A 27245-nucleotide genomic window follows, 5' to 3' on the forward strand; every position below is an offset into this window, starting at 1 on the left:
AAAAAAAAAAAGATATACAAATATTCAAAATCTCCAGCTATATTCCATAACATATTTATTATTATTTGGAGGCTAAAACAGAAAGGTATCACTAAGCAGAAATATCTCAGGACTTGAATCGGCTCTGACAAGAAACTCAGACTCAAACCTGATGCTTCAAGAGCCATCTCCTCGCTTCCTTCTCCTCACCATGACTAATTTTCCATGTCTCTTTCATTATTATATAAATGTGTTTTTATTAAAAGCTGCTTTAAATATTTTTCAGGGAAAGGCATCGTGTAAGTAAATAGAAGTGAACTTAGGTTTTGGTTTTGTTTTTTTTATTCACCTAAGCAAAACCATACCCACTCACCCAGCAAGCAATGAATTAACCTGCTTTCTTAAAAATGTGTTATCAATTATGTTGAACATTGGTGGGAAGAGTTTTGTTTCTAGACCATTAACTATTGTAATAAGCTGCAGATTCCATTTAAAATACATATAAAGATCACCTTTCTACACAGCCACCTCTGTAAGGTCTTCCTGCTCTTTTCTTACTATTACGCTCTGCTGTTTTAATTTCAGGGGGAGCAGTTAACTAAATGCATTGCAAATACCTATGTGAGAACTTTGTAAGACAACTGAACAACAGTAAAATTTATTACAGATCACTCTTCTTTGTTTTTAGGCTATGAATACATTTGTGCAAGTCAGCTCCATTGTATAAATGCTGAGGAACCACTGAGTCATGAAAGCTTGCTGTCAATGTTACCTTTATCTTAAACAGTGACATAAAAGGGCTCTATTGTTCACCTAAAAAAATACCGAGTGGTTAAAACTGCATATTCTCACTCATAAGTGGGAGCTGACAATGAGAGCATACAGAAACAGGGAGGGGAACATGACATACTGGGGCCTCTGAGGGGGTGGGGGGCTACCGGAGGGATAGCATTAGGAGAATTATCTAATGTAGATGACAGGCTGATGGGTGCAGCAAAGCACCATGACACATGTATACCTATGTAACAAACCTGCACGTTCGGCACATGTATCCCAGAACTTAAATGAAGACCAAAAAAAAAAAAATCTAGTGGTTTAAAACCCAAGCATGCAATTCAGAAAACATATACATTGTGCTGTCTTCTGGCCCATTTCACTTAAAAACAAAACAAAGATTTTAAAACTAAAAATTTGTCATCAGTGAATATAAACCATTAAAATGACACCCTCCAACACTACCTCTGACAGACTAAAATCTATTCTATGTTGAATCAAATACTTACAAGTTTCCCTCCAGATCTGTGCTCAAATGGGATCATGTTGAACTTCTTCGCTGCTTTTCGATACATGCAATAGTGTTTGACCCAACTGGAACCAAACGGAGCAGGCCCTTCAACAAAAAAACAGCCCTTTATATTTTCCCTCATAAATTAAGCAGATATGCAGAGCTATAAATACATTACTAAAGAGGAAAAGTCTAAAAAGCAGCAACAGATACAGGTGAATCAATGAAACAGATCAGCAATACTGCTGGTTCTAATAAGAAAAGGGAAAAGAAGAAGAGGTGCTTTGAAACAAAACTCTAAGACAGATTTAGCAACACAGAAGTGATTTGAAGACATACTGTTTAAATATTTTGCCAGAAAAATCAACAGTTATCTCCTACCTGAATATCTCTTAAATATAAGCTCAATTTTTTTGTTTGTTTCTAGGTATTAAGAGCTCACAACGGTTTCAAAAGTTGCATCCCATATATGAGATGGTTTGGGATTTAATTCTGGCCTCTCAAAATGATAGAATTATAGAATCATAGTGCTAAGAAGCATCTAGTCTAAAAATCCACCTAGTGCACTTTAAGTCCATGAACAGCACCCTGGTAAGCAGCTGCTCTTACTGATGATTGAAAGCTAACCTTTAAAAATGAAGTATGGGTGGGGCGTGGGGGTTTATGCCTGTAATCCCAGCACTTTGGGAGGCCAAGGCAGGTGGATCATGAAGTCAGGAGATGGAGACCATCCTCGTTTAGCAGAAACCCCGTCTCTACTAAAACACAAAAAATTTAGCCAGGGTGGTGGTAAGCACCTATAGTCCCAGCTACTCGGGAGGCTGAGGCAGGGGAATAGCCTGAACCCAGGAGGCGGAAGTTGCAGTGAGCTGAGACCGCGCCGCTGCACTCCAGCCTGGGCGACAGAGACTCCGTCTCAAAAACAATAACAACAACAACAACAATTAGCTGGGCATGGTGGCACGTGCCTGTAACCCCAGCTACTTGGGAGGGTGTGGCAGGAGAATGGCTTGAACCCAGGAGGCGGAAGTTGCAGTGAGCCAAGGTCGTGTCACTGCGCTCCAGCCTAGGTGACTGAGCAACACTGTCAAAAAATAAAATAAATTAACATTGGCATTGTCTGGCTTAACATTACTGTAATCAGTAAGGTCTAGAAAATCTTAAGAATCAAGAGAATGGCCAGGCGCGGTGGCTCACATCTGTACCCCTAGCAAAAAAGAAAAAAAAGAAGTATGAAGAATAAGAAATTTAAGACAATAGGAGTGACTGTCCAAGTATGCCCCAGAACATTCTCTGAACCCCTTTTCCACTCTTACTAAGTCAGCAGTACCACCATTAAGGCTCACAGGACAGTGCTGTATGTCAGAGGGACCTCTAGCATCTGGAACTTCACATGCCAATAGAAGTCTAACAACAAATTAAAGGTTAGGCCCAGCAGAAGTTGACAATTTTTTACTTTACTGAGTCAAGACATTTTTACAAAAGCAATTAACATCTGTTATCACTGTAATTTCATGTACAAACAAAGCTTCTACACCTAAAAAAAGATAAGCTCAGGAGGGGAAAAAAATAACTCATGTAAAAGGAATGCTTTTAGCTAGTTTTAGGAAAAGCTAATTACATTATTTGGGATGGGGTAATAGATGAAAGGAGTTACAGACTAAAATCAATTTTATCTCAGACCATCATTAGTCCAGAGACCTGAATTTGGGAACCACTGTTGTGTGTTTTAAAGAACCAGCATTTGTACTGTGTTCTATGGTTCACGAAAAACTATTGCACAGATATTTTATTTAACTCTAAGAAAAAAAAAAAAAAACTGCCCAGAGAGGATGATACTTACTGCCTTTTTAATCTAAAAAAATGTAAGCTTAGCCCAAATGCCTGGAAAATGACAAAGCCGAACCTTAAATCGGAATCTCTGACCCCAAATATCAAGGTCTTTCCACTACTTAAGCCACCACACCTTTCTGACAACTAACAGAGCCTATTCGACCAGCTCTGGGCATACACACTAACGATGCTCTTTCACGCCTGTCCAAGCGCCAAGCAATTTACAGGAGACGTTACCAACACGGACTCTACTTTCAGAATGACAATTCCAGCATTCAGTAGTTGTATGACCTAGGGAACATTATTTACCTCTCAGGGCCTCCATTTTCATTTATAAATGGGGAATAATAATAGTACCTTACACTTCATAGGGCTGTTTTATGGATAAATGAGACAAGTAGTATACAAGTTTAGCACAGTGCTGGGTATACAGTAAGTGAGCCAAGAATTTTACCACTACTGTTATGTTGCTTCAGTCCAATTTCTCTCAAAGGCAACAGTGATGAATGTAAACATTAAAGTTTCCTGTGATTTTCACTTGGGCATGTAACACAAATAATTCTAACATTCTCATGACTATCTTGAGTTTTAATTTAGTTCTTTCAAACTAAATTTTAAAAACTGAGATTAATAAGATAATGTATGAGAAAAATTCGGACTTCTGCCATATCATACAACTGCTCACAAGAGGTGAAGGCTGCAAGATTCCAGAATAAGGGCAAATGGAAAACGCACAACCATCCTGCTGCCTGCATAGAACATGAACTTCCATTCAAAGCACAGATATCCTGTAACCTTTCCCTGAGTCATCTCTACTAGTAAATTTTTAGGTTGGATTGAAAGTCCTGTAACTCAGCCACACTTAAATGAAGTGAAATCTGTAAAACACCCTAATTACAGTTAAGGGTGAAGAGGGAGGGAAATAGTAAAGAGAGACACATTTCACATTCTCATCCTTCCTGCTAACTAGCAATTGGGTTCTACAGTTGAAGTAGTAAACTTTAAGAGCTTAGCTGTTAAAATAAGACCAAATGTTCAAAGTCTGAAAGAAATACAGGTTCTTCAGTTTTCAAAATGAGAACAATCTGTGCACTGTGTATTTGCTAAGACAGTAACAAAGACTAAAATCCCTACAAGTTAGGATGCCACATACGAGTATCTTTTATCACTATCTGCAGTCTTCCTGATGATTTGAGTAAGAACTAACTATCTCAGATTGGTAGAACAAAAATGGTATGAAGGAAGGAGAAAAATACTAATATGTCCCTCTTGACCTTAGGATGACGGTGAGGCAGGGTTGTGGGAGGGGAGGATATGTATGCGTGTATGAATGTGTGTGCCTGTGTGCATTGGTAATGAGGGCAGAGGTGAGGGGGAAGGAGAAAAAACAATATACCCTCGTAACTCTGGCTCATTTTCAATCTTACTCCAAATTCTGACTCCTTTACAACCATGTTCCTGGGGCGCACACAGTGTGAAACAGAAGCTAGTGGGGTGTCAGAAGAACAGGGTGCTCACAGCCACTCCTAAGCTCACTGTACTCCTCTCTCCAGGGCTGGAATGTGTTTCTCCTAAATATGCAATATATACCCACTAGGCAACAGAAGCAGGCAGGGAAAGGGGTAGGAATAATTGCCCAAACTGTCACAGTAACGGCAAGAACAGCAGAGTTTTCAATAATTTGCATGTTTAAGCAGCCACGTAGCCACTGCTGGAGGTCCTCTTACTTTTTTCCTGGACATACAGGTAGCCTTCTGCTGTAAACTGACTTGCTCGTTTGTGGTCCTTGGGATTCTGTCTGATTTTGTTCATAAGCTCTTCCACTTCTGACCTTGTTCCTTCAAATCGATTCCGTGTCTGAAATGAATTAAAAAACACACATAAATGTCAAGTTCTGAGTTTTCTCGTGCACATTTTAAAGTCTCTGGATAACCGTAATTACATTTTTAAACTCTAAATAACTTTTTTATAAATTTATCAAAATATCCCCATTCCTTCCAGTATATATTCTTACTGAGATCAATGCGCAAAGAAAAAAAAAATAGTGGTAAAATAGCTACCAGAGGAGTATAAGCCAGGGTTACTACAGGTTACTTACTTTGGAGGCTTTCTAACACCATGAATAATTTTATTATTCAACATAAAAAATTCCTGCCTTCAGGTCTCACACTACTACTAAATTTTAGGTTTAAAACATAAGTAGGTTTTAATATATCTACCTAAGAAGTATTTCCTTTGCAACAACCAATCTGACTCAATCAATCTGATTTATTACTGTTACATTAGCAGTCTGTAAATACTCAGAATCTGAAAAAGTTTAATTCTTCTTTGCAAACTAATAAATACAAGTGTCAGTTTTTCCAGGTCATGGCAATTGCACTTGAAAATGACATTCCTTCCCTGCAGACGGAAGCGGGCAAAAAATATCACCTACACAAATAATGTCTTTGATAAGTGAAGAGACAAATCGCATTTCTGAAACGCAGGAGACGTGGTGTGCCAATATCTGTCAAACAGCTACACTGAAAACGTATATGCAAGGTGAAGTGACAGAATTATTACCGAGGCAATTGTGATGAGTCGGCACTACCGTGTTCCTGGACACTTCTTTCATCCAGGCTCAAAAATAATTGTATTAATACCAAAAAACTGCTGATGTGAAACTGTGGAGGAACTGAGAAAGAAAATTATTATTGAAATTTCTCCTCTTTCCTCCCTACAATAAAAGGGGTTGCCAAGAGTCCTAAGCGTGGGAAAATGGTAGAATGGCACATCTTTTTTGTCAAGGGATGGAGAGTCATCTGATAAATGTAGATTGTAAAAGGGAAAACCTGTCTGCCGAGGTTTGTTTTCTTTTAAACACAAACTAAGCTGTGAGAAAAATCAGCTTATGTCCTGTAAGAAAGTATAAGCCTGCAAAGCAAGTAGAACTCAGTTGTTGATGACTAGGCTCCCTCTCTCCTTCCATTTTTCCAGGTTTTCTTATCCATTTTTTTTTTTTTTTTTTTTAAAGACAGGGTCTCACTCTGTCTCCCAGGCCGGAGTACAGTGGCACGATCATACCTCACTGCAGCCTCAACCTCCTGAACTCAAGCCATCCTCTCACCTCAGTCTCCAGAGGAGCTGGGACTACAGGCGCACACCACCACGCCAGGCTTAATTTTTGTGTGTGTGGTTTTTGTTGTAGTTGTTGTTGTTGTTGTTGTTTTGTAGAGACGGGGGTCTCAACATGGGGTCCAGGCTGGTCTCGAACTCCTGGGCTTAAGCAATCTACCCGCTTCAGCCTCCCACACTGTTGGGATTATAAGCATGAGCCACCATCCCCGGCCCTTATCCCCATCTTTGTACTAATTTCACCCTGATTTTACTCCCCTCCTTGGTCATTTTGCTGAGATTCCTTCCAACCCTCACTTCTCCCCATGTGTGTATATTTACACATATGCATATATATGCATGTCATACATGGATGGATGCTATCACAGGTGACAGCATGTACACACACACTTGTATTTAAGCCAATAATCCTATTATTTATGTTCATGCTCAAATTGCCCTAGATTTGAGCAGCAGGAGTCTCTTCGAGCTGGTTTCTGTCTTTTGACTGGTCCCTTTAATTTTCGACCAGTTCCTTGCTTTCCGGTCCAATAAGGTACCCTAAGCTCATCTTACACTTTCCCTGCCCCAGTCCTGGAAAGGAGCTCTTGTTCTTTTTAGTGGAGAGTATTTAGTATTTGGAAGCCAAGATCCGGGTACAGTGTGCTCACAGCTAAGGAAGTATCATTGCTTCTAAGTCTTCTCAGCAGACAGACTGAGGAAACAGATGTTCATACAGTTGAGCCTTAACACAGGCTTGAAATTTGTGGATCTACTAATACATGGATTTCCTCCCCATCTACAACTCCTGCGACAGCAACTTTTCCTCCTCAGTCTACTCATTATGAAAACACATGAAGGCCTTTATGAGGATCCACTTCCACTTAAAGAATAGTAAGTATATTTTCTCTTCCTTATGATTTTTGCAGTAACATTTTCTTTTCTCTAGCTTACTTCATTGTAAGAACACAGTATATCACACATAGAACACACAAAATATGTGGTAATCAACTATTTCTGTTATGGGATCAACAGTAGGCAATTAGTAGTCAAGTTTGGGGGAAGTCAACAGTTATATGCAGACACCCAACAGTGCAGAGGTGCTAACCCCAACGTTGTTCAAAGGTCAACTGTCTACACAGAGCACGTGTGTTTATACAAACACACAATCACTACTTCTATATCTACCTATATATTTGCAAATCCATGACTTCCTACCAAGAAATCTAATTCTACTCCAGTTCTTCAGGTTTCTTTCCAGTCTCTCTCCTTCCAAATTTGTGAATTTCTTCCCAGGCAGTAAAAAGCCTGGTTCTCACTTTCAGCATGTCTGCTTATGTGCTCACTTAACATCTCTGCGCAGCATAAGCAACCTCCCAAATGCCCCAGCAGCCACCTCTGTCTCATCACCACTCCACCATCCCTGCTGCAGACACCTCCATGAGGTTCCCCTCTCCCTCACCACCCGACTTCCTCAGAGGTTTATTGTCTGCACTGGGAATGGAAGGCTTTTTTTTTTTTCCTCTTGAGAACAGGTCTCACTCTGTTGCTCAGGCTGGAGTACAGTGGCACAATCACAGTTCACTGCAGCCTCGACCTCCCAGGCGCAAATGATCCTCCCACCTCAGCCTCCCGAGTACAGGGACTACTCACATGCACCACCACCTCCAGCTAATTCTTCTCTACTTTTGTGGAGACAGGGTCTCACTATGTTGCCCAGGCTGGTCCTGAACTCTGGTGCTCAAGTGATCCTCCCGCCTCAACACCCCAAAGTGCTGGGTTAATCCCCAGCGTGAGTCACCATCCCCAGCCACTATTTTTTAATGGTACCATTTTTAGGTAAGTTACGCACTGAAAAATTTGCATAAAATCAGTAGAATGGCTAAAACCTTGCAATTTCCAATTATAAGTTCCAAGCACATATGAAGGCATCTTCTAATTACAATAATGTTAGACCCCAAACATTACAATAGGTAACATTTGAGCAGGTACATGGTTCTCTAATTCTCACAATAACCTATATGGCAGGACACTAATGCTATCCATCTATCCAATAAAAGATCATTGCTGCCTTGTTTTCTTTACATGCTTTAGGAATTAAACATTTCCAAATAAACTAGCTTTAAATTAAGCCTTATTATTTTAGTATTTTAAATCTGACTGAAAGAGAAAACATCTTTAAAAAACTTCTTTTCTGATTATAAAAACTAATCCATATCACTGTAAAACAGAGAGACGGACACAAATAGTCCCATTTGTGGGGCAAAAAGAAAAGGGATAAGACTAAAGCTAACCAATAGCCCACCCCTCAGGTAACTGCTGTTATATTTTGATGTCATCATTTCTAATCTCTTTTAAAAACACACACACACACACACACAAGTCTGTAGTTTTGGTATTCTACTTTCCTTACAATATTGTGACAAAAATATTTTGCCCATGTTCTTAAACACTTCCTACCCATTCTTGTTATCTTCTAGGGACTCTTTATGAATCCTAAAATTCTGCACACTGTATTTCCTTCCAGGAAGAATTCTATTCTAGTCTCTTCCCCACATTCTTCAGGAGACAGAAATCGCAAAAGTTCAAAATTAGTTCCTTAAAATATTCTTTAAATTTGAGGCAATTTCCATTCTTCTGGAAAACCCATTTCCTAAAAGCCATCTTGCTACTTCCTTGATTTCCATTTATCACTCTAGATTACAGAAAATGAAGACTCAATTTCTCAAGAAAAAAAAAAAAAGTCTAGGCACTTTTACAATACAATAGGTATTATCAAATGGGGAAAAATAGGTTTTCACTTTTAAATAACTTTTACCATTTTCTGATTATAAAAGTTTTGTTTTACTAAAATTAAATACTAAAAAGATGACCAAAATATTTATGATGTTATAATGCAGAGGCAGTTAACATTTGATTATGTTTCCTAAAATATATATATGTGGCTGGACACAGTAGCTCACGCCAGTAAATCCCAACACTTTAGGATACTGAGGCAGGTGGATCACGAGGTCAGGAGACTGAGACCATCCTGGCTAACACGGTGAATCCCCATCTCTACCAAAAAATACAAAAAAATTAGCCAGGCATGGTGGCAGATGCCTGTAGTCCCAACTATTCGGGAAACAGGAAAACGGCATGAACCCGGGAGGCGGAGTTTGCAGTGAGCCGAGATAGGGCTGCTGCACTCCAGCCTGGGTGACAGGGCAAGACTCCATCTCAAACAAACAAATATATGCAACACACACACACACACACACACACACCACAACTGGGACTTTTTTCAACAATATGTTGTTTTATATACCCATCATTTTATCTTTATTATAATAAAAAACTGACATCAAGGAACGAGATGAATGGCCAGGAAATGAGCAAATTACAGCGTCACTGAAGTACAGCAGATGATACAGAATGAGTGACCCACGTTTCAAAAGTGCTGGTGTTTCTGACTTAAAAAAAAAAAAAAAGTAGCTAAAAACTAACATTTTGAAGAGCAGAGATGCCACCTAGATCACGTGTTCTCAATACTGAAGGTGAGGCCAAGAGAAACTCTGAGTTGAAACAGCCAAATAAAATCAAGACAGGAATATTTAGAAAAAAGGTTGAGAATGTAGGGCAATTTACTGATGACCACACATCCTTAAGTGCGAGACAATACAAAAAAAGGCTTTTTTTCAATAAACTGTCATTTCCCCATTTCTCTACAGAAAATGAATACTGTTGTCAATTGTGTAAGTTCTGAATATATTAAGGATTCCAACCAGGTCATTTTGTGAAACATTTCAAATGATAGCTTAGCTTCAAAGTTTGCTCAGAAGATTTCAGGACTGAATATTGCTCATTACCATCTAAATATTTAATGCCTCTGAAAGTTTTTTTGGTTTATATAAGGTAAATAGACCCCCGCCTTCCCCACAGGTGTGTTATAAACACACTTCCACAAATAAATGAGCTGTGCAGGGAGTTTCACTGAACATCCCAAAAGACTGACGTTTCCCCACAGCTCACCCCGGAGCCTGAGGCAAAGCGCTGGCTTCAAGGGCATTCACAAGCTTCTGCTTGGTTTAATGATTAAATGCCTCTGATCTGAAACTCTTCATTATCTCTAAATAAGGGGCACTATTTTCTTCATTCTACCTTGATTCTGGAAGTTGTATATACAGTCCTGCCCGAAGGTTCTCATTCTGGCCAGTCCTGCACTTGACAGATGAGGTCCAGACAAAAAAAGGTGAATTTCCACAAATTATACAGCCAGTAAGTGGAGGGGAAAACAGGAGTTATAATCTCAAGCAGGGGTCCCCAACCCTCAGGCTGCCAACTGGTACTGGTCCATGGCCTGTTAGAAATCGGGTCACATGGCAGGAGGTGAGCGGCAGGTGAGCATAACCGCCTGAGTCGACCTTCTGTCAGATCAGCGGTGGCATTAGATTCTCATAGGAGCACGAACCCTATTGTGAACTGCGCACGCAAAGGATCTAGATTGTGCACTCCTTACGAGAATCTAATGATGCCTGATGACCTGAGGTGGAAGTTTCATCACGAAACCATACCCTATCTTCCCCCACCTCCATTCCATCTATAGAAGAATTGTCTTCCTTAAAACCGGTCCCTGGTGCCAAAAAGGTTGGGGACCACTTATGTAAACTACCTAGTGTTCTTTTTACGTAACTGTTTTCTGCTGCCTGCAAAATATTCTGAATAATCTCAACATTGGCCAGGCATGGTGGCTCACCCCCATAATGCCAGGATCTTGGGAGGCTGACGAAAGAGGATCACTTGAACCCTGAAGTTTCAGAGCAGCCTGGGCAACACAGTGGGATGCCATCTCTATCAAAAAGAAAAAAAAAATTAGCTGGGTGTGCTGGCATGCACCGGCAGTCCCAGCTACTCAGGAGGCTGAGGCAGGAGGATTACTTGAGCCTAGGAGGTTGAGGCTGCAGTGAGCAGTGGTTGTGCCACTGCACTTCAGCCTCAGCAACAGAGTGAGACTCTGTCTCAAAAAAAAAAAAAAAAAAAAACTCAACATCATTAAACTCAATATTCTACTACCTGCAGGGACAATTCCGGGGTAACTAGAATGAATCCACACATACCCATTTTGGATTTTTAAGTTTTGTCACATTATAGTCATACCACATATTTTATAACTGCCTTCACAAATCGTGAGACCACAGCAGCAGAAAAAGAAAGAATCTACTCCAGGACTCTATCATTAGCCCAGGCGAATGTCCTGACAATCCTCAAATAGAAGTTGACACATAAATTATAAAAATAAGAGGTTTTATCATCTACATTCCCAAGTATAGGGAACTGTACATTTAAAAAAAAAAAAGTTAGAAACAAAATCTACACAAAAAGTATTTACCCTCAACTTTTTTTTTTTTTTTTTTTAAGACGAATTCTCACACTGTCGCACAGGCTGGAGTACAGTGGCACAATCTCAGCTCACTGCAACCTCCGCCTCCTGGGTTCAAGCAATTCTCCTGCCTCAGCTTCCTGAGTAGCTGGGATTACAGGCGCACTCCACCACGCCCAGCTAATTTTTGTATTTTTAGCGGAGACGGGGTTTCACCATGTTGGCCAGGATGGTCTCGATATCTGGACCTCATGATCCACCCGCCTTGGTCTCCCAAAGTGCTGGGACTACAGGTATGAACCACTGCTCCCGGCCCACTCTCAACTTCTAATTGTGAAAGAAATGAAGAGCAGGCAACAACCACATTCCCATCCATCTACCTGTGTGTCTTTAATTATGTGCTGTGAGTCGGTCACAAAGCTATCTCACTACATTCCTAACAAGACCTCAAATTACACTCAACATCCCCTGACCAGCTTGTCAATGAGGACGCCTCCAGGATTAACTAGTGTTGAGAGGAAAAACATCCACCACCTGATCAAAATGACATATAGTATGCTGCTTAACACTATTCTCCTGAATCTCTTCATCCAAGACTTGGCAGAAAGCACACATTTTCCAAAGGAAAACAATCAAGACCAATAGCAACTGTGAACACCAACACATTAGTAAATATGCATAAAATGTAGGGAAGAAATTCCACTCAAACGATAAGCTTATCTGGGAACAAAAATCAAGATACTCAGTTAAAGGAGAAGAAATGTAGTGCATTATAAATTCAATGCCTTAAAGTGGAGTGCTCTTTTGTCTGTTACAGAAATAGCTGACTTAAAGAGTTAAGGTAACAAAGCTTATCCTTAGAATTGACCCAGAAAATGCAGGAAAAGCCGCCAGGTGGCAGAATTTCCCAAGCCTCAACCAACTGTAGAGCAGTTCGTCACACCAAGAGTTGACCAGCAGATGGCAGCATACCCTCAGTTTCTCAGTACCAACAGATCAGCGTTGTCTTCACTTAAGGCTTTTCATACAACAAAACAAATGAAAAATACACTTTTCAAACATCTTTTTATAAAGAAAGCTTTTATTTCCTTACATTCTGAATGTTGATCTGTAGTTCCATTTTGTAGTGATTGAAGTCTTTGGCAAGTTCATGGCCCTGATGATAGAAGGTAAACATCCCCTGAAAAAATGACAGCATCTAAAACACAGGAAGAAAAGAGGTATGAGCACAAAACAACTCAGGAGAAAAAAGAATCATATAAACAACCAAGTGTTCCCCCCGCCATCTCACTGTTATTCCACTGAAATAAAGTGATTAAAGGGAAGTCAATAATATTCAAGTAAACCCAAGTACACTATTAATTGGTCTTTATAGAAAATGATGCTTTTTTCCCTTAAATATCACAGCCATTAGGCAGCTTGTATGGCATGTTCTGTAGGAAAAATTGAATTATAAAGCCATCCATTTGTCCTCTTTAGTCAGGAGAATCCCAGTATTTGTAATTGAAATCTTATCACTATAGGTAGATACAATCTATAAGAAAGTAAAATCACAGAATCGAAGAGCTCCAGACTCTCCCCAGCCACATCCAACAGAGTGCAACCCCTGTGTTTTGTTGACAAAGATATTCCATGACTTGCCAGGGGCAGCATCAAACCCGTAATTAAACCTTTAGTTTTCTACCAACTCCCAACCTGTCTCTAATTAGAGAGCTGTTGCCTCTGCTCCACGTGTCAGTCAATAAATCTAAAGTGAAGAGAAGTGATTTGGAGAGAGAGTTAAGGAAATGTTGAAATTCATTTTCTTCCAAATGCCACACCGTGGGTGGTTAGGAATCTGGGGCTGTGACACCAAATGCCCAGCAGGCTCCATTCCCAACATCAGCCATGACTTGTTATGGGGCCTTGGGCAAATTATTCAACCTTTCTCTACTTCTATTTCCTTATCTCCTCATTGAGTAATAGTGTGGACTAATGAGTTCGGTACAACACTTAGAACAATGACTTGAACAGCGACTGAGCATTATAAATGCCCAATAAAAGCAGGCCATTACTGTTACTTCACATAAAAAGAAAGCTTTTGAGGAGGTTTACTTTACTGGTTTAGGTTAATGACTATCGCTGCAACTAAACCATAGCTCCACAAATGCTCATTTTTAAGCATTACTTGGTTATTCTTGTTTCTATAAACCATACACACTATGGGTAAATTATGTAGTGTGTGAATGTTATCTTAATAAAGCTGTTGAAGAAAAAGAAACCATTCAACAAGTTGATATTAAAATTAAAATGAATCCTGAAAATGAGTTCGTGTTTTGCTGAAATCCACACGAAATATCCTTTACATTATGTTATATATATTCATGTGCATGTATCTTCATAAATAAACAACTGAAGCTACTAGAAAACATCTATATAATCACAAACAAAAATCATGTGTTTCTAAAGTAAGTAAAATGAAATGTCAGAGTAACTCATAAAATTGTCTCAAATGTTCCATATCCTGCTTCTAAACTTAGATTGCCATAAGCATTGTGAGTTGTGTTCGAAGTCATGTTACAAACAATTGTTTAAAGTACCAAAGTTTGAACTGGTATAAACAACCCATGTTCACTCATTCTAGTATAAATTATTTCAGAGAAATTTTTTAAAGACAGAGCTATGGGCTAAGGTAGCAGAAATTGCACTTGTTTGCCTTCCTTGAGATCATGTAGCAATGGGAATATTACATGTTGCAGTGCAAATACAGTTGAGAAACACTGATTTAGAGGCAATTCCTTGAATTCATGGCTGTGTTTGCCCTTTTCAATACATCTCTTTCATGTTTATGCACTATGGCCTCTAATAACTATAAACCAAAAATCAGACCTAGGAAGATAAATACTTATCTTATATTGCAAAAATCCACCAGCAAACAACTTGGCAATAATACTCACAGGTTCCACAAACTCAAACTTCTTTCGTTCTTGGATTTCCTGCAGCTTACACACATACTCGAGAGACAGTTCATAGAAGTGTTGTCGGTTCTGCTCCACTTGGATATCTGCCTATGTTAGAATCACAGAGGTTAGGCAAACTGGAGATGGTGAAAAGTGAAACTCTACATCAGAGGTCATCACACTGTGGTCCATGGGCCAAAATACGTTGTGTTGCCTGATTTTGTAAATAAAGTATTGCAACACAGGCAGAACTATTCCTTTAGGTATTGTCTGCAGCTACTTTCCTGCTGCAACAGCAGAATTGAGCAGGTGCAACAGGAACTTTATGGTCCACAAAAGTCTAAAATATTTACTATCAGTTTCTTTGCAGAAAAAGTTTGTGACTCCAATCTGTATGTTGAGGTTGACCCACAAGAACTGAAGATCAAAGAGGTTTCTCTTCATGAAAAACTCACCCCAACCACAACTGATGCCCCAAGGCTGAACCACATGCAATCACAATCAACAAACATTTCTATGAACAAATCCTTTAAGAATAAAATCTGCCTGAGAAACAGCCCAGCACCTCAGCACTCAGGGAGTGATGGCGGCAGATGAGGAGGAGCCAGCCATGGCAGCATCTCAAGAACCCAGCTCTCAAAGGCGCGCCAGGGCTGGACGCCCATCTGCAGCCCTCACAATGTCTCATGCCCTGGGAGGGAAGCGGGTACCAGCTGGTCAGGAGGCTATTCCAAAAAAAGCTTCCAGCTTAGCTTGTCTAACTAGAAAGGAACTAGAAGAAGAGCATGACTTCACAGAGAATAGTGGAGAGAGAACTCATGTCCAAGAAACCATTCTTACTAGGCATCATGTGATATTTTTCCTAACTTAGCTAATTTTACTCTTAAAAATATTTATCTGGGCATTTCTCCAGAGAGGATATACAAAAGGCCAATAAGCACATGAAAAGACATTCAACATCGCTCATCATTAGGATGTAAATCAAACTCACAATGAGATGCCACCTCACACCCACTAAGGTGGCTACTATCCAAAAAAGAAAAGTAGTGGTGTTGGTGAGGATGTCAAGAAACTGCAACCCCTGTGCATCATTAGTGGGAATGCAAGACAGTACAAGCACTGTGAAAAACAGTGCTTCAAGTAAAATAATATTGAAATACAATGTGTTACTAAGCTAAACTGAAAATTTCTACCTAACACTCCTCAAAATCGCATTTTTGTGCCTTCATTAACCAGAATTCAATAGTTCAGCCACCAACAGTTAACAGGCACAACTCCCAACAAAAAATTAAAATAAATTTTTCCCTCAAATTCAAAATAGTATTACCACATGACCCAGCAATTCTACAGCTGGGCATATACCCAAAAGAACTGAGAGCAGAGGAACAGATATGTGTACACCCCTGTTCACAGCAGCAGGGGGGAAAGTGACCCAAATGCCCACGGATGGATGGATGGATGGATGGATGGATGGATGGATGGATGGATGGACAGACAGACGGACGAGTAAATAAAATGTAGCTGATTCATATGTATAACAGAATATTATTCAGCCTTAGACAGGAAATTCTGATACATGCTACAACATGGATGAACCTTGAGGACATCAGGCTAAGTGAAATAAACCAGTCACAAAGGGACAGATTCTATATGATCCCACTCATAAGAGACATCTAGAGTAGTCGAATTCATAGAAACTGAAAGCAGAATGATGGCTGCCAGGGGCGGGAGCAGGGGAGAATGGAGAGTTATTGTTAACAGGTACAGAGGTGCAGTCTGGGAAGATTTTTGAAAAAGCCCTGGAGATGCATGGTGGTGATAGTTGCAAAACAATGTGAATGTACTTAATACCACTGAGCCATATACTTTACAATCAAATCATACATTGTATTGAAATTTTATTCATATATTTTATAACCAAAAATGTGTTTTTGAAAAGCATTTAATACATTTGAAACAACACATTTCAAAACATCATAAAAAAAACTTCAGCAAATACTTTAATATATATTACTAAGCTAAAATGAGAATTTCTACTTAACACTCCTCTGAATCATATTTTTGTGCCTCCAATAACCAGAGTTTGATAGTTCAGCCATCAGCAGTTAGTTGGCACATCTCCCAGCAAAAACACAGTCATTTTGTTGAGTATTTAACAAAGTAAAGACATAAGAAGGGTGGTTTCCTCATTTGTCATTACCGGAAAGGCCCTTGAAGAAATGTATACCAGCATCAGATTTATCAATCTGATTTTATCTTTTAGCAAATTCTCTCTCTTGGTTGTTCCTGCTACTGTAATGACCCTTGCATTACCAGTCAACCTCTATCACCACTCCTTTAATATTCTGAAAATCCAGAACTGTTGTGCCACATGCTCCATGATTAAATCACCATAATCCCTGGGATCAGTGACAATGATGGCAGCAGCGGACAGTCTGGAGCAGCCGCTGTGGGGACACCAGCTGCAGAGGGCAAAGTGTGGCCAGGGCTGCGCACTCCATGGTGCCCGTGGCGGCCAGAAACAGGCAGGAGTCCCAACTTCTATGGAGTCATCAGAGCAGGAGCCCCATGTTCCCAGACACAGCTGCAGCCACACGGCCACAGCTCTGGGCCAGGGCATCCCCATGCTCTTGGGGGCCGCGGAAGGCCCACTGCCCCGCCAACAGACTCGAGAAGTGCCTGCTCCTGCTCTCTGGCCTCTCCTCGCTTCCGGCGCCTGATCCAGTGTGGAGCAAAGTTGTAGCCAAGCCCAGGTACTGTTGCCACCCGGCCAGGTATGTGTGCACTAGGGTGGCGCTGACATGCCAGCGCTCCCAGTACCCCCAACCTCCGGCTCGGCCCACTCTGGACTTTGGATGCCAACAAGCACAGGAGGGAGGCCAGGGAGCTGAGAGCAGCTCGACAGGGGCCTATAGGCATCTCTTGGCGCAAATACTTTGGGTGTCGTAGATGACATGTTGACAGCTGCAGGAGACAGACAAGTTCCTAGGTGGGAAGGGAGAGGTCCCTGATGAAACCCCACCTTTAAGCCAGGATGGCCTGAAGCCTGGGAGCCGCTGGGCTGCCAGTTCTGGGTGGAGTCTGCAGACGGGAATGAAAACTTACAGTGCTTTTTCCAGGCCCATCCATGGCTGCACATGGACCAGTCAGCACACTTCCTCCCTTCTGAGCCCAGAAAAACCCTGGACTCAAACAGACTCAGAAAGACATGGGGACTACCAGCTGTTGGAAGAAGCAAGCCCCGGGGGTCTCCTTCACTAGTGAGGATGACCTGCTTGTAGAAAGGAGCTACACACTAGAGGTCTCCTCTCCCCTGAGAGCTGGACACTCATTATGATGACCTGCCTGCGGAAAAGGGCTACTCACTTCAGGTCTCCTGAGAACTGTTCTGTTGCTCAATGAAGTTCCCCTCTACCTTGCTCACCCCTCCAACTGTCTGTATACCTCATTCCTCTTGGATGTGGGACAAGAACTTGGGACCCAAGGAATGGCCAGACTGAAAGAGCTGTTAACACAAACAGGGGTGAACCTCCCTCTCCCCTGCTCGCCACATTGTGGGCGATGAGAAGGAGAGAAGAACTGTGGTCCTTCAGGGAGCCCAGACCTAGGGGCTCCCTGAGCCAGAGCTATGACACCCTCTTTGGGGCTCTGCGGTTCCTGGTGTCTCTTAAGTTTCCAGGCGTCACCATGCCCACAATGGAAGTGACCTGCAGTATGCCCGGTCTAGCCACAGCCTTGCACGGAGCCGGTGCCTGTGCCTGGAGCTGCCTGCCCCACCACAGTCAGCATGCCTGGTTGCACACAGTGGCCAGACCCTGAACTCACTCACGAACCCCTCGCCACTCCATGCCTCACTCGCCCTTGGCAGGCATGAGATCCAGGCCAGTAGCACAAGCCGAGTGCAGCCTGCCGAGAAGAGCTGGCAGAACAAGCCCGGCGGGCCAAAGCAAAACTCAGGCAAACGCATCACCAGCCACAGAGGTTTCTGCACCCTAAAGATCCCATGACAAGAGCCCTCTCTTACAAGAATGCCATAGACATCCAAGTTGTAACTACGGTCATAAAATGATTTCCTTCAGCCTGACCTTTAAAAATGAATGTAAAAGGCAATCACTGTACATTTTACAACTCCAAGCAAATCACTAGTTTTTAACAAATACGCACAATTTCGATTTATCAACTAATTTCTAGTCTTTCCAGATGTAAATATATGTAAGAAAGTAGACAAGTCTCACACAAAGTTATTCAGGGAATCTGCTTCTCAAGTAGATTATTATTACACTGAAATATTATCATTTGGCTACTTAGGAAGAAAAAATAGACTTCAAAAATAAATAGAAATGGAATTTTACCAAATATCCAATACCTGTTACTGTACAACTGTTAAGTAGAATATAGGGGTGTGGATGGACGTAGAAGCTATTATGCCCAATAAACATAAAGGTATAGTAGCAAGGCCTCAGAGAACTGCCAAAATAGCCAGCATGGTGCATGCCCCAATTATCTCCTGTTATGTATTTTTTATTTTTTTATTTTTTTATTTTATTTATTTTATTTTATTTATTTATTTTAGTTTAGTATTTTATTTTATTTTATTATTTTTTATTTTTTGAGATAGAGTCTCACTCTGTCGCCCAGGCTGGAGTGCAGTGGCGCGATCTCAGCTCACTGCAAGCTCCATCTCCCGGGTTCACACCATTCTCCTACCTCAGCCTCCCGAGCAGCTGGGACTCCAGGTGCCCGCCACCACACCCAGCTATTTTTTTGTATTTTTAGTAGAGACAAGGTTTCACCATGTTAGCCAGGATGGTCTCGATCTCCTAACCTTGTGATCCACCTGCCTCAGCTTCCCAAAGTGCTGGGATTACAGGCATGAGCCACCACACCTGGCCATCTCCTGTTATTTTCAATCGAAACAAGAGGAGAGAATGAATTATGTACGTTTCTAAGCCTTTGTTCAGTATCATTCTCTGCAACTTTTACAATCTCCTCAGCATCTCAATTCACTGAAAATTAGCATTACATTAACCACTGCCAAAAGTAATGAATATCCAAACCTAACATTTTCCCTTCAAAAATCATACCCCCTATTAAGGGCTTTACACTTAAAATAGAAGGCAGTTTCAGTGTGAGCACATAAGTTTGTAAAGAGCAAACAGAGCAAGATAAAAAAGCATATGTAATTTAAATGAAACAAATTATTCATCTTTAGGATCTCTTCATGTTTCTGGAGGTGAATTATCTTTGGGATTGATAAATTGCTGGAGCCCCAGCTCACTGTACAATTGTGCATCTCCACACTTGTTCATCCAATAAATATACATTAAGTACCTACTCCCTAACAGGTACTGTTCTAGGCACTGAAGATAGAACACTGAGTAAGACAATGTTGTTGCCTTCAAGGAGCTTACATTCTAGTGGAAGAAGCCACGTAACAAATGAACAGTATGTCAAAATGGTTATAAGACTATGAAAAAAAAAAATAGGCTGAACCCTGTGGCTCATGCCTGTAATTCCAGCACTTGGGGAGGCCAAGGCGGGTGGATCGCCTGAGGTCAGGAGTTCTAGACCAGCCTGGCCAACACAATGAAACCCCGTCTCTACTAAAAATACAAAAAATTAGCCGGGCGTGGTGGTGGGTGCCTGTAATCCCAGCTACGCAGGAGATAGTGGCAGGAAAATCGCTTGAACCTAGGAGGCAGAGGTTGCAGTGAGCCAAGATCTCACCACTGCACTCCAGCCTGGATGACAAGAGTGAAACTCCAACCCCCCAAAAAAAAAGGAATATGAAAAAAATATAAAGCAGAGTAAAGGGGACATTCTAAATAAGAAGGTCAGGAAAAACTTTTAATAAACTGACCTCTGAGTGGAGGGTATTTGGACGAGTATTTGAAGGTTTGAGACACATGGATCCATGTTGAAAACATACCAAGCAGAAGGAAAACAAATGCAACAGCCCTCAGTATATACTATGCTGACCCCAGCTGGGTTGGGTGCAGAACACAAAGGATCTTGTGGGCCCTGGGGCCTCTGGAGAAGCCATTAGGAGGGTCTGGAGAAGAGCGAGTCATGAGAAGTGGACACACTCAGATTATATTCTGGAACTAAAGATGACATACTGATGGACTAGATGGGAGGCATAAGAGAAAGGGCCAAGGTGACTCCAAAGATGTTGCCTAAGAAAAGTTTAACATGAGATACCTAATGAGAAAGTGAAGTGGATTTGGAAATTTACTTGGAGAATGAAAATCTTTTTTAGGATACCTGAAAATGGAGGTGAGAGCACAGGTAGAGAACTGCTAGCATAAAGGGGGTCTGGTCTGTAAAAGCTGCAGCTATCATCTCAAAATTGACAGAGGGCAGGAGATGAGGGAGCACACAATAATATGCAACAAGTAGAGAACAGGGCCCTACCCAAAGTAAAAGCAGTAAGGATGAAGTGGTGTAAAAGCTCCTTTTTCTTTTATGAACTGTCAAGTACCATCCAAATGTCAGTCAAAGGCATTAGAGAGACAAAAGAAAAAGTCACATGTGGATGTCGAACCAACCATACACACATAGAGTGTGTAACTAAATAGCTGACATTTAAATATAATCCAGGTTTACACAAGACTTAATACTGTGTCATTTTGATAATACTTTAATAAGTGTCTATGACAGTAGTACATAATGCCCAGATTCCTTATGTGTTAAAAAACAAGGGAAAAAAATACAATTTTGTGGGATCAGAAAAAATCCTAACAATGGCAAACAGCATTATTTTTAATAAAAGCATTATGTTTTGAATTGTAAACAACTGAGTTTCCATCCAAGTGTGTGAGTGAGAGAAACAAATGGCAGGGGATTTAGAAATAAACAATGAGAAAATGAAAAATAAAATATAAATTCCTTCCTGCTTACATATGGCTGCCTCCAAAATAAATGAGTCTATTAATACAAATAAAACAGATGCTCCTTTTCCAACGAAGCTGAATTTCCTGAATCCTCAGCATTAAATAAGATTAATGCTGCCTTCACATAAATGCATAATGGTATATGAGCTTATTAAATTCAATTCATTTCTTCAAGAACTCCTGAAAGCCAATTAATTGATATATTCCTGCAAATAATGTATCTGTTCTTCACTAATGCTGGTTTAAAGTTATGTTCCTGTAAAATAATACTCAGAAACAAAAATTTTACTACTATAAATCCATACCTCATTAATCACTATAAGACGTATTATTATGTCTTGTTTCACAAGGACTTTTTTCTTAATTTATGACACTACCTGTTCACTTTTTGTTATCTCTATATAATGCCAGATGAAAAGTTATCAACAGTAAAGCACATTTTTAAAAGACATGTATTGCTTACTAAATTTTGAAAACTTAACAGAAAAATAAAAAATTATACCTCTTGTAAATGTGAGTCTTTCTTTTTTGCTGATAAATTCAAATGTTTATCAATTAGACTATAATTCTTTTCTGTCTCTTTGTCAAACTTCTTTTTTTCTTCCTACAAATAAAAAAAAAACCATGGTTAAACAGAAACGAAAGGACACACATAGTTAATCCACTGGGAAGCTCAAATTATGAAAAATATCTGAAAATAGAACAAAGCACCACTCTGAATGTGATAAAGCTATCTAAAAAAAAACGTATCTGTACCAAGCCTACTGCTTAATCATCAAGACAGCATTAGGACAGAAGAGACACTTTTATTTCTTCCTTTAATGGACTTTTTTCCAAGCCTTTGTTATTTTTCAGTTCTTCATACTTAGCAGTAGTAAGAATTAATTCCATGTTACTCGCCCCTCACCAACCACATGAAACAGAACACATAAGAAAAATAACATAAAGCTTAAAAAAGAAAACTTGCCCTAGATTTTGGCACAGATGTGGAATTCGTTTAAAATGGAATAATAGGTCGGTGGCTCACACCTGTAATCTCAGCACTTTGGGAGGCCAACCAAGGTGGGAGGATCACCTGAGGTCAGGAGTTCGAGACCAGCCAGCTATCGTGGTGAAACCCTGTCTCGACTAAAAATACAAAAATTAGCAGGGTGTGGTGGCACACACCTGTAATCCCAGCTACTCAGGAGGCTAAGGCACAAGAACTACTTGAACCCCAGAGGCGGAGGCTGCAGTGAGCAGAGATTACACCACTGCACTCCAGCCTGGGCAACAGGGTGAGACTCTGTCTCAATCAATCAATCAATCAATACGTTTTACTCCAGATTTTCAAAAAATCATAATACATAATCAGGGTTGGAAAAAAAAACATCTCGGGAAAAATCTTCTGTAATGGTCCAGTATGAATACAGGTTAAGTATCCCTTCTCTGAAATGCTTAGAACCAGAAGTGGTACAGATTTTTGGATATTTTCGAATTTTGGAGTATCTGTGTATATCAAAGAGAGGTATCTTGGGGATGGGGCCTAAGTCTAAACATGAAATTCATTTCTGTTTTGTATCCACCTATCACACATAGCCTGAAGGTAATTTTATACAATATTTTTAATAATTTTGTACATGAAACAAAGCTTATGTACACTGAACCATCAGAGACCAAGAGGCCAGGTGTGGAATTTTCCACTTGTAATGTCATTTCAAATTTTGGGGCATATCGGATTTCAGAGTCAGGATGATCAATCTGTAGAGCAGTAAGATTCTCTGACCAGAAATGTCATCTACTTTCCCAAACCTTACCAGTGATCTCTGTAACACTATTTAAAATATGTATAAATAGGTCAACAGGGCCTAAAATAATATTGACATACTAGTACTCACCCTTTGGTTAACATCACAAACATTTCTTAGGTACTGTCTAGAATTAGGACATACTTGTATTCCATTTGCTATAGAAGCTTTTTGAGAAAACAAGTACGCACATTTATAAATGCAGAGAAGACGGGCTGTCTCCCCTAAAGCTGCTAGCCAACTTGATAGATTTTTAATAAACATTCTTGAGTATCAAGGAGAGCATACCATGTCCTCATGCTGTCAAAATGTTTCCATTAATTTCAAATTCTCCCTAACTCTCCACACCTCCTAAAAAAGGAACATTCTCTTCCCTAATTTTCCAACTTGTATTTTCCAAAGCAAAAGTTCTAGCCTTTTCTTGTATGATTTCTTTCCTGTTAAGCAAAGAGATTAAACAAAGCATGTTCATTCTCCACTTCTTTTATTTATCTTTTTTTTTTTTTTTTTTACCACATGGGACCACACACTGTTCTTCTGGAAACCCAGGACATTATGTCCCCTGTCAGGTCATCTAAAAATCCTCAATTAATTCCCCCACACTGATGGAGGAGGAGAGACTCAGAAACTGAGGTTTCTTCCCTTTTCTACTCCAAGGTTAATTACCAACTAGCTGCATAACTTAAAAAAAAAAAAAATCTGACAACACAGAACCTAAGTTTTCTTACCAAAAAAAAAAAAAAGATCAGGGACTTTTCTTTAACTGCCTCATTCTTAGATTCCCAACCTAAAATTCTGGGATCCTATGGTTCACCCATGTGTAGAAATGGAACCAAAAAAAAGCAGGAAGTTTTATTTTAACTTCTTTTACTTAATAGTCACTTTTGTTGATACAGAGGACCAGAGGACTCTATTTTTCTTTATGCTGTAGGTTTTTTTTTTATTTACAATTTTTTAAGTCCAAGGTATTGATTATTCTCTTTTCTGCTTTTCATTATGCTCTTCCAGTATTTTAACAACTAACAGAAAATAAACTGAAACAAACAGATGCCCATTACCTAAAAATGTCCACTATTTTAAAAAGTTGATGTTGTGAAGTACACACTGAATTTGGTGTCAGAAGACCCAAGTTGCAGTCCTAGCCACTCATTACTCTGTGACTTTGTAACAAACATTCTCTGAGCATCTGTTTCTCAGATTTACACAAACGACCAATGGAAGTCAGGTCCCTGCATTTGCCCACAAGACTGCTGCAAAGCAAGGTCACATGCTGAGAAGCACTATCACTGCAGACTAGTACTTACCAGGGACATGGAAAACATTTTTACCACCTCATTTGATTTAATCTGAATCATAGAAAGGGGCCGAGGAAGGGGTGACGTGGTAATCAGCAGTCAAAACACCCAGCACACTGAGCAATAGAAGGCTATGAAAATCAACATGTCGGTAAAGTTGGGAATGAAAGAAAAAGGAGACATCAAGCCTTTATGAAGAAGGAATTTAGCCAAGAAACAACAACAACATCACACCCACCAAGCTTAGAACAGAAATATCTTTGTCCATATATGGTATGGTATTATACAAATGCTGCTGTGTTTGTTTTTGAATCTTAAAAGGCAGGTAATAATTTCTTCCTGCATTTGTTCTTAATGTCATTATAAAGTATTATTGTTTCTTTGTGCTCATATGATTTCTTGTGCTGAAATAATACAAATTTCAAAGGAAACTATTCAAGTAGCATTCAATAAAGAATGGAGTTTTTTTTCCCTCCAACACTGCATTACAGAAAAAAATATATATAAATGTAACAGCATAATCCAAAAAGTGCCAACAAGGATCAAGTTAAATACAATATGAAAACTTTTCTTATAAATCAGACATTACAAAAACTGAAATGAGTCTGGGCCAGGCAGTAATCTAATGAGTGAAACAGGCTGGGAGAGAAATGCAATCAGGAGTGGTAGGCAATGAAAACCAGATAGTTCTCGTCTACTCCAGAGAAGAAGGCAGCCATTACTCAGCACCAGAACATTTTTGCCTTGTGAGAACACAGACCCAGCACATTGGCTGTGTCTTCTGATTTCTCTGAAACTGCTGAAAAATCCAATGATCTTTATGGTGGCAACACATTTTTTTTAATTGTAACAACATGAGGAAGCCAAACAAAATTTATAAGTTCAATATGGTAGAAGTCAGCTTTCTAATCTGTTATAAAATTGCACATGCAAAACTTTTTTTAAAAGTAGAGCTACTACTTAAAACAGTATTATGGGTCAAAAAAGATATACATTGTATAAATGGTAGAAGAGAAGAACCTAAGAACCACAATTCAAATAACCAGATCTTGAGGTAAAAACTATAGAAATTTGTCATTACAAATCACTGGGTTAAAAAAAGGAAGAGACGATTCAACTACTGGTGCTGGCATGACTGTTCAACTACTGTGAAGCAGACAGAGAATCTCATCTCATATCAAAATTAATTCCAGATGGATTGAAAGAGTCACAAGTAAACAATGAAGCCATAGAGAATATTTTCAACAAATCTCAGAACAGAGAAGGATCTAAGCAAAAAAGAAATGGAAGAAGCTATTAAGAACTTGTAAATATCAAAAAAAAATCACAATAATCAAGCAAAGGGCACACAGTAAAGGGGGAAGGATTACAACCAATATGTAAGAACATAGGGAGACATTCATAACACAAAATATATTCTTCATTAAGCAGGTTTTTTTTTTTTTTTTTTGCAAAAGACACATTAATGCTTCCACCGAAAGGTGGATAAAGAACACATAGAATTCATAAAAGTTTAAACATAATTGTGAATTGCCCATTTTTCTGTAGGGTACTAGATTATTTTGCTTTAGAAGAGGAAATAATTTTTTTGTTACTAGATGACTTTTTTTGAATTTTCTACATTTTCCAATTGTTTAGGATGAGGAGATGGAAAAGGCTTATTTTCAAACTATAAAATTAAATAATGTTTACTGTTGGACTCGTCTAGAGATAAACTTAAATATGGCAGGTCCTTGAATAGCATCATTATTACATTAATAAGGGAAAAATAAAAACCGATTCGTGGCCAGGGCCACTGTCCGTGTGGAGTCTGCACATTCTCCCAAGCCTGCGTGGGTTCTCTCTGGGTATCTACTATTTCCTCCCACATCTCTTAGGTCAATTCACCGACATGTCTAAATAGCACTGTGTAAGTGAGTGTGGGATCATGCCCTGTCCAAGGCTGGTGTCCACCCTGCACTCTGAGCTGCTGGGATGGGCTCCAGATGCCTGTGACCCTGAACAGAAATAAGTGAGTAAATGATTACCTTGTTTTTATTAATCTTTCATAAATATATGTATAGCTCACATTTATTTCAATATTTAATATTAAAAGTGTTGTGGTTATCATGGGAACCCACCCCCAATAATTCAACATGAGTCCTTTTCTATTTTCCCTAAGTGTCGGCTGGTCTGAGAAATAAAGGGAAAGAGTACAAAAGAGAGAAATTTTAAAGCTAGGTGTCCGGGGGAGACATCACATGTTGGCAGGTTCCATGATGCCCCCACCAAGCCACAAAACCAGCAAGTTTTTATTAGTGATTTTCAAAGCAGAGGGAGTATATGAATAGGCTGTGGGTCACAGAGATCATTTTATTGCTTCAACAAGGCAATAAAATATCACAAGGCAAATGGGGACAGGGCAAGATCACAGGACAGGGGCAAAATTAAAATTGCTAATGAAGTTTCGGGCATGTACTGTCATTGATAACATCAGGAGACAGGGTTTGAGAGCAGACAATCGGCCTGACCAAAATTTATTAGGAGGTAATTTCCTTGTCCTAATAGGCCTGTGAGTGCTACGAGACACCACGCCTTATTTCATCCCTTATCTACAACCGTAAAAGACAGATATCCCCAGAGTGGCCATTTTAGAGACCTCCCCCCTAGGAATGCATTCTCTTTCTCAGGGATGTTCCTTGCTGAGAAAAACAATTCAGCAATATTTCTATTTGCTTTTGAAAGAAGAGAAATATGGCTCTGTTCCACCCGGCTCTCAGACAGCCAGACCTAATGGTTATCT

General features: G+C 39.8%; 1 protein-coding gene across 1 annotated transcript in view; it reads right to left on the reverse strand.

Annotated features, from left to right (window-relative positions):
* The window catches only part of ARHGAP10 (Rho GTPase activating protein 10), a 341948-nt gene that overhangs the window by 185946 nt on the left and 128757 nt on the right, over positions 1–27245 (reverse strand). The window contains exons 5-9 of the mRNA XM_011956701.1: positions 21884–21985; positions 14486–14596; positions 12643–12747; positions 4825–4954; positions 1263–1369 (exon numbers count right to left, since the gene is read on the reverse strand). Of these exons, the coding sequence (XP_011812091.1) occupies positions 1263–1369; positions 4825–4954; positions 12643–12747; positions 14486–14596; positions 21884–21985 (555 nt within the window). The remainder of the gene's footprint in view (positions 1–1262; positions 1370–4824; positions 4955–12642; positions 12748–14485; positions 14597–21883; positions 21986–27245) is intronic.

Source organism: Colobus angolensis, unplaced genomic scaffold (genome assembly GCF_000951035.1).
Source record: "Colobus angolensis palliatus isolate OR3802 unplaced genomic scaffold, Cang.pa_1.0 Scaffold111, whole genome shotgun sequence".
NCBI lineage: Eukaryota > Metazoa > Chordata > Mammalia > Primates > Cercopithecidae > Colobus > Colobus angolensis.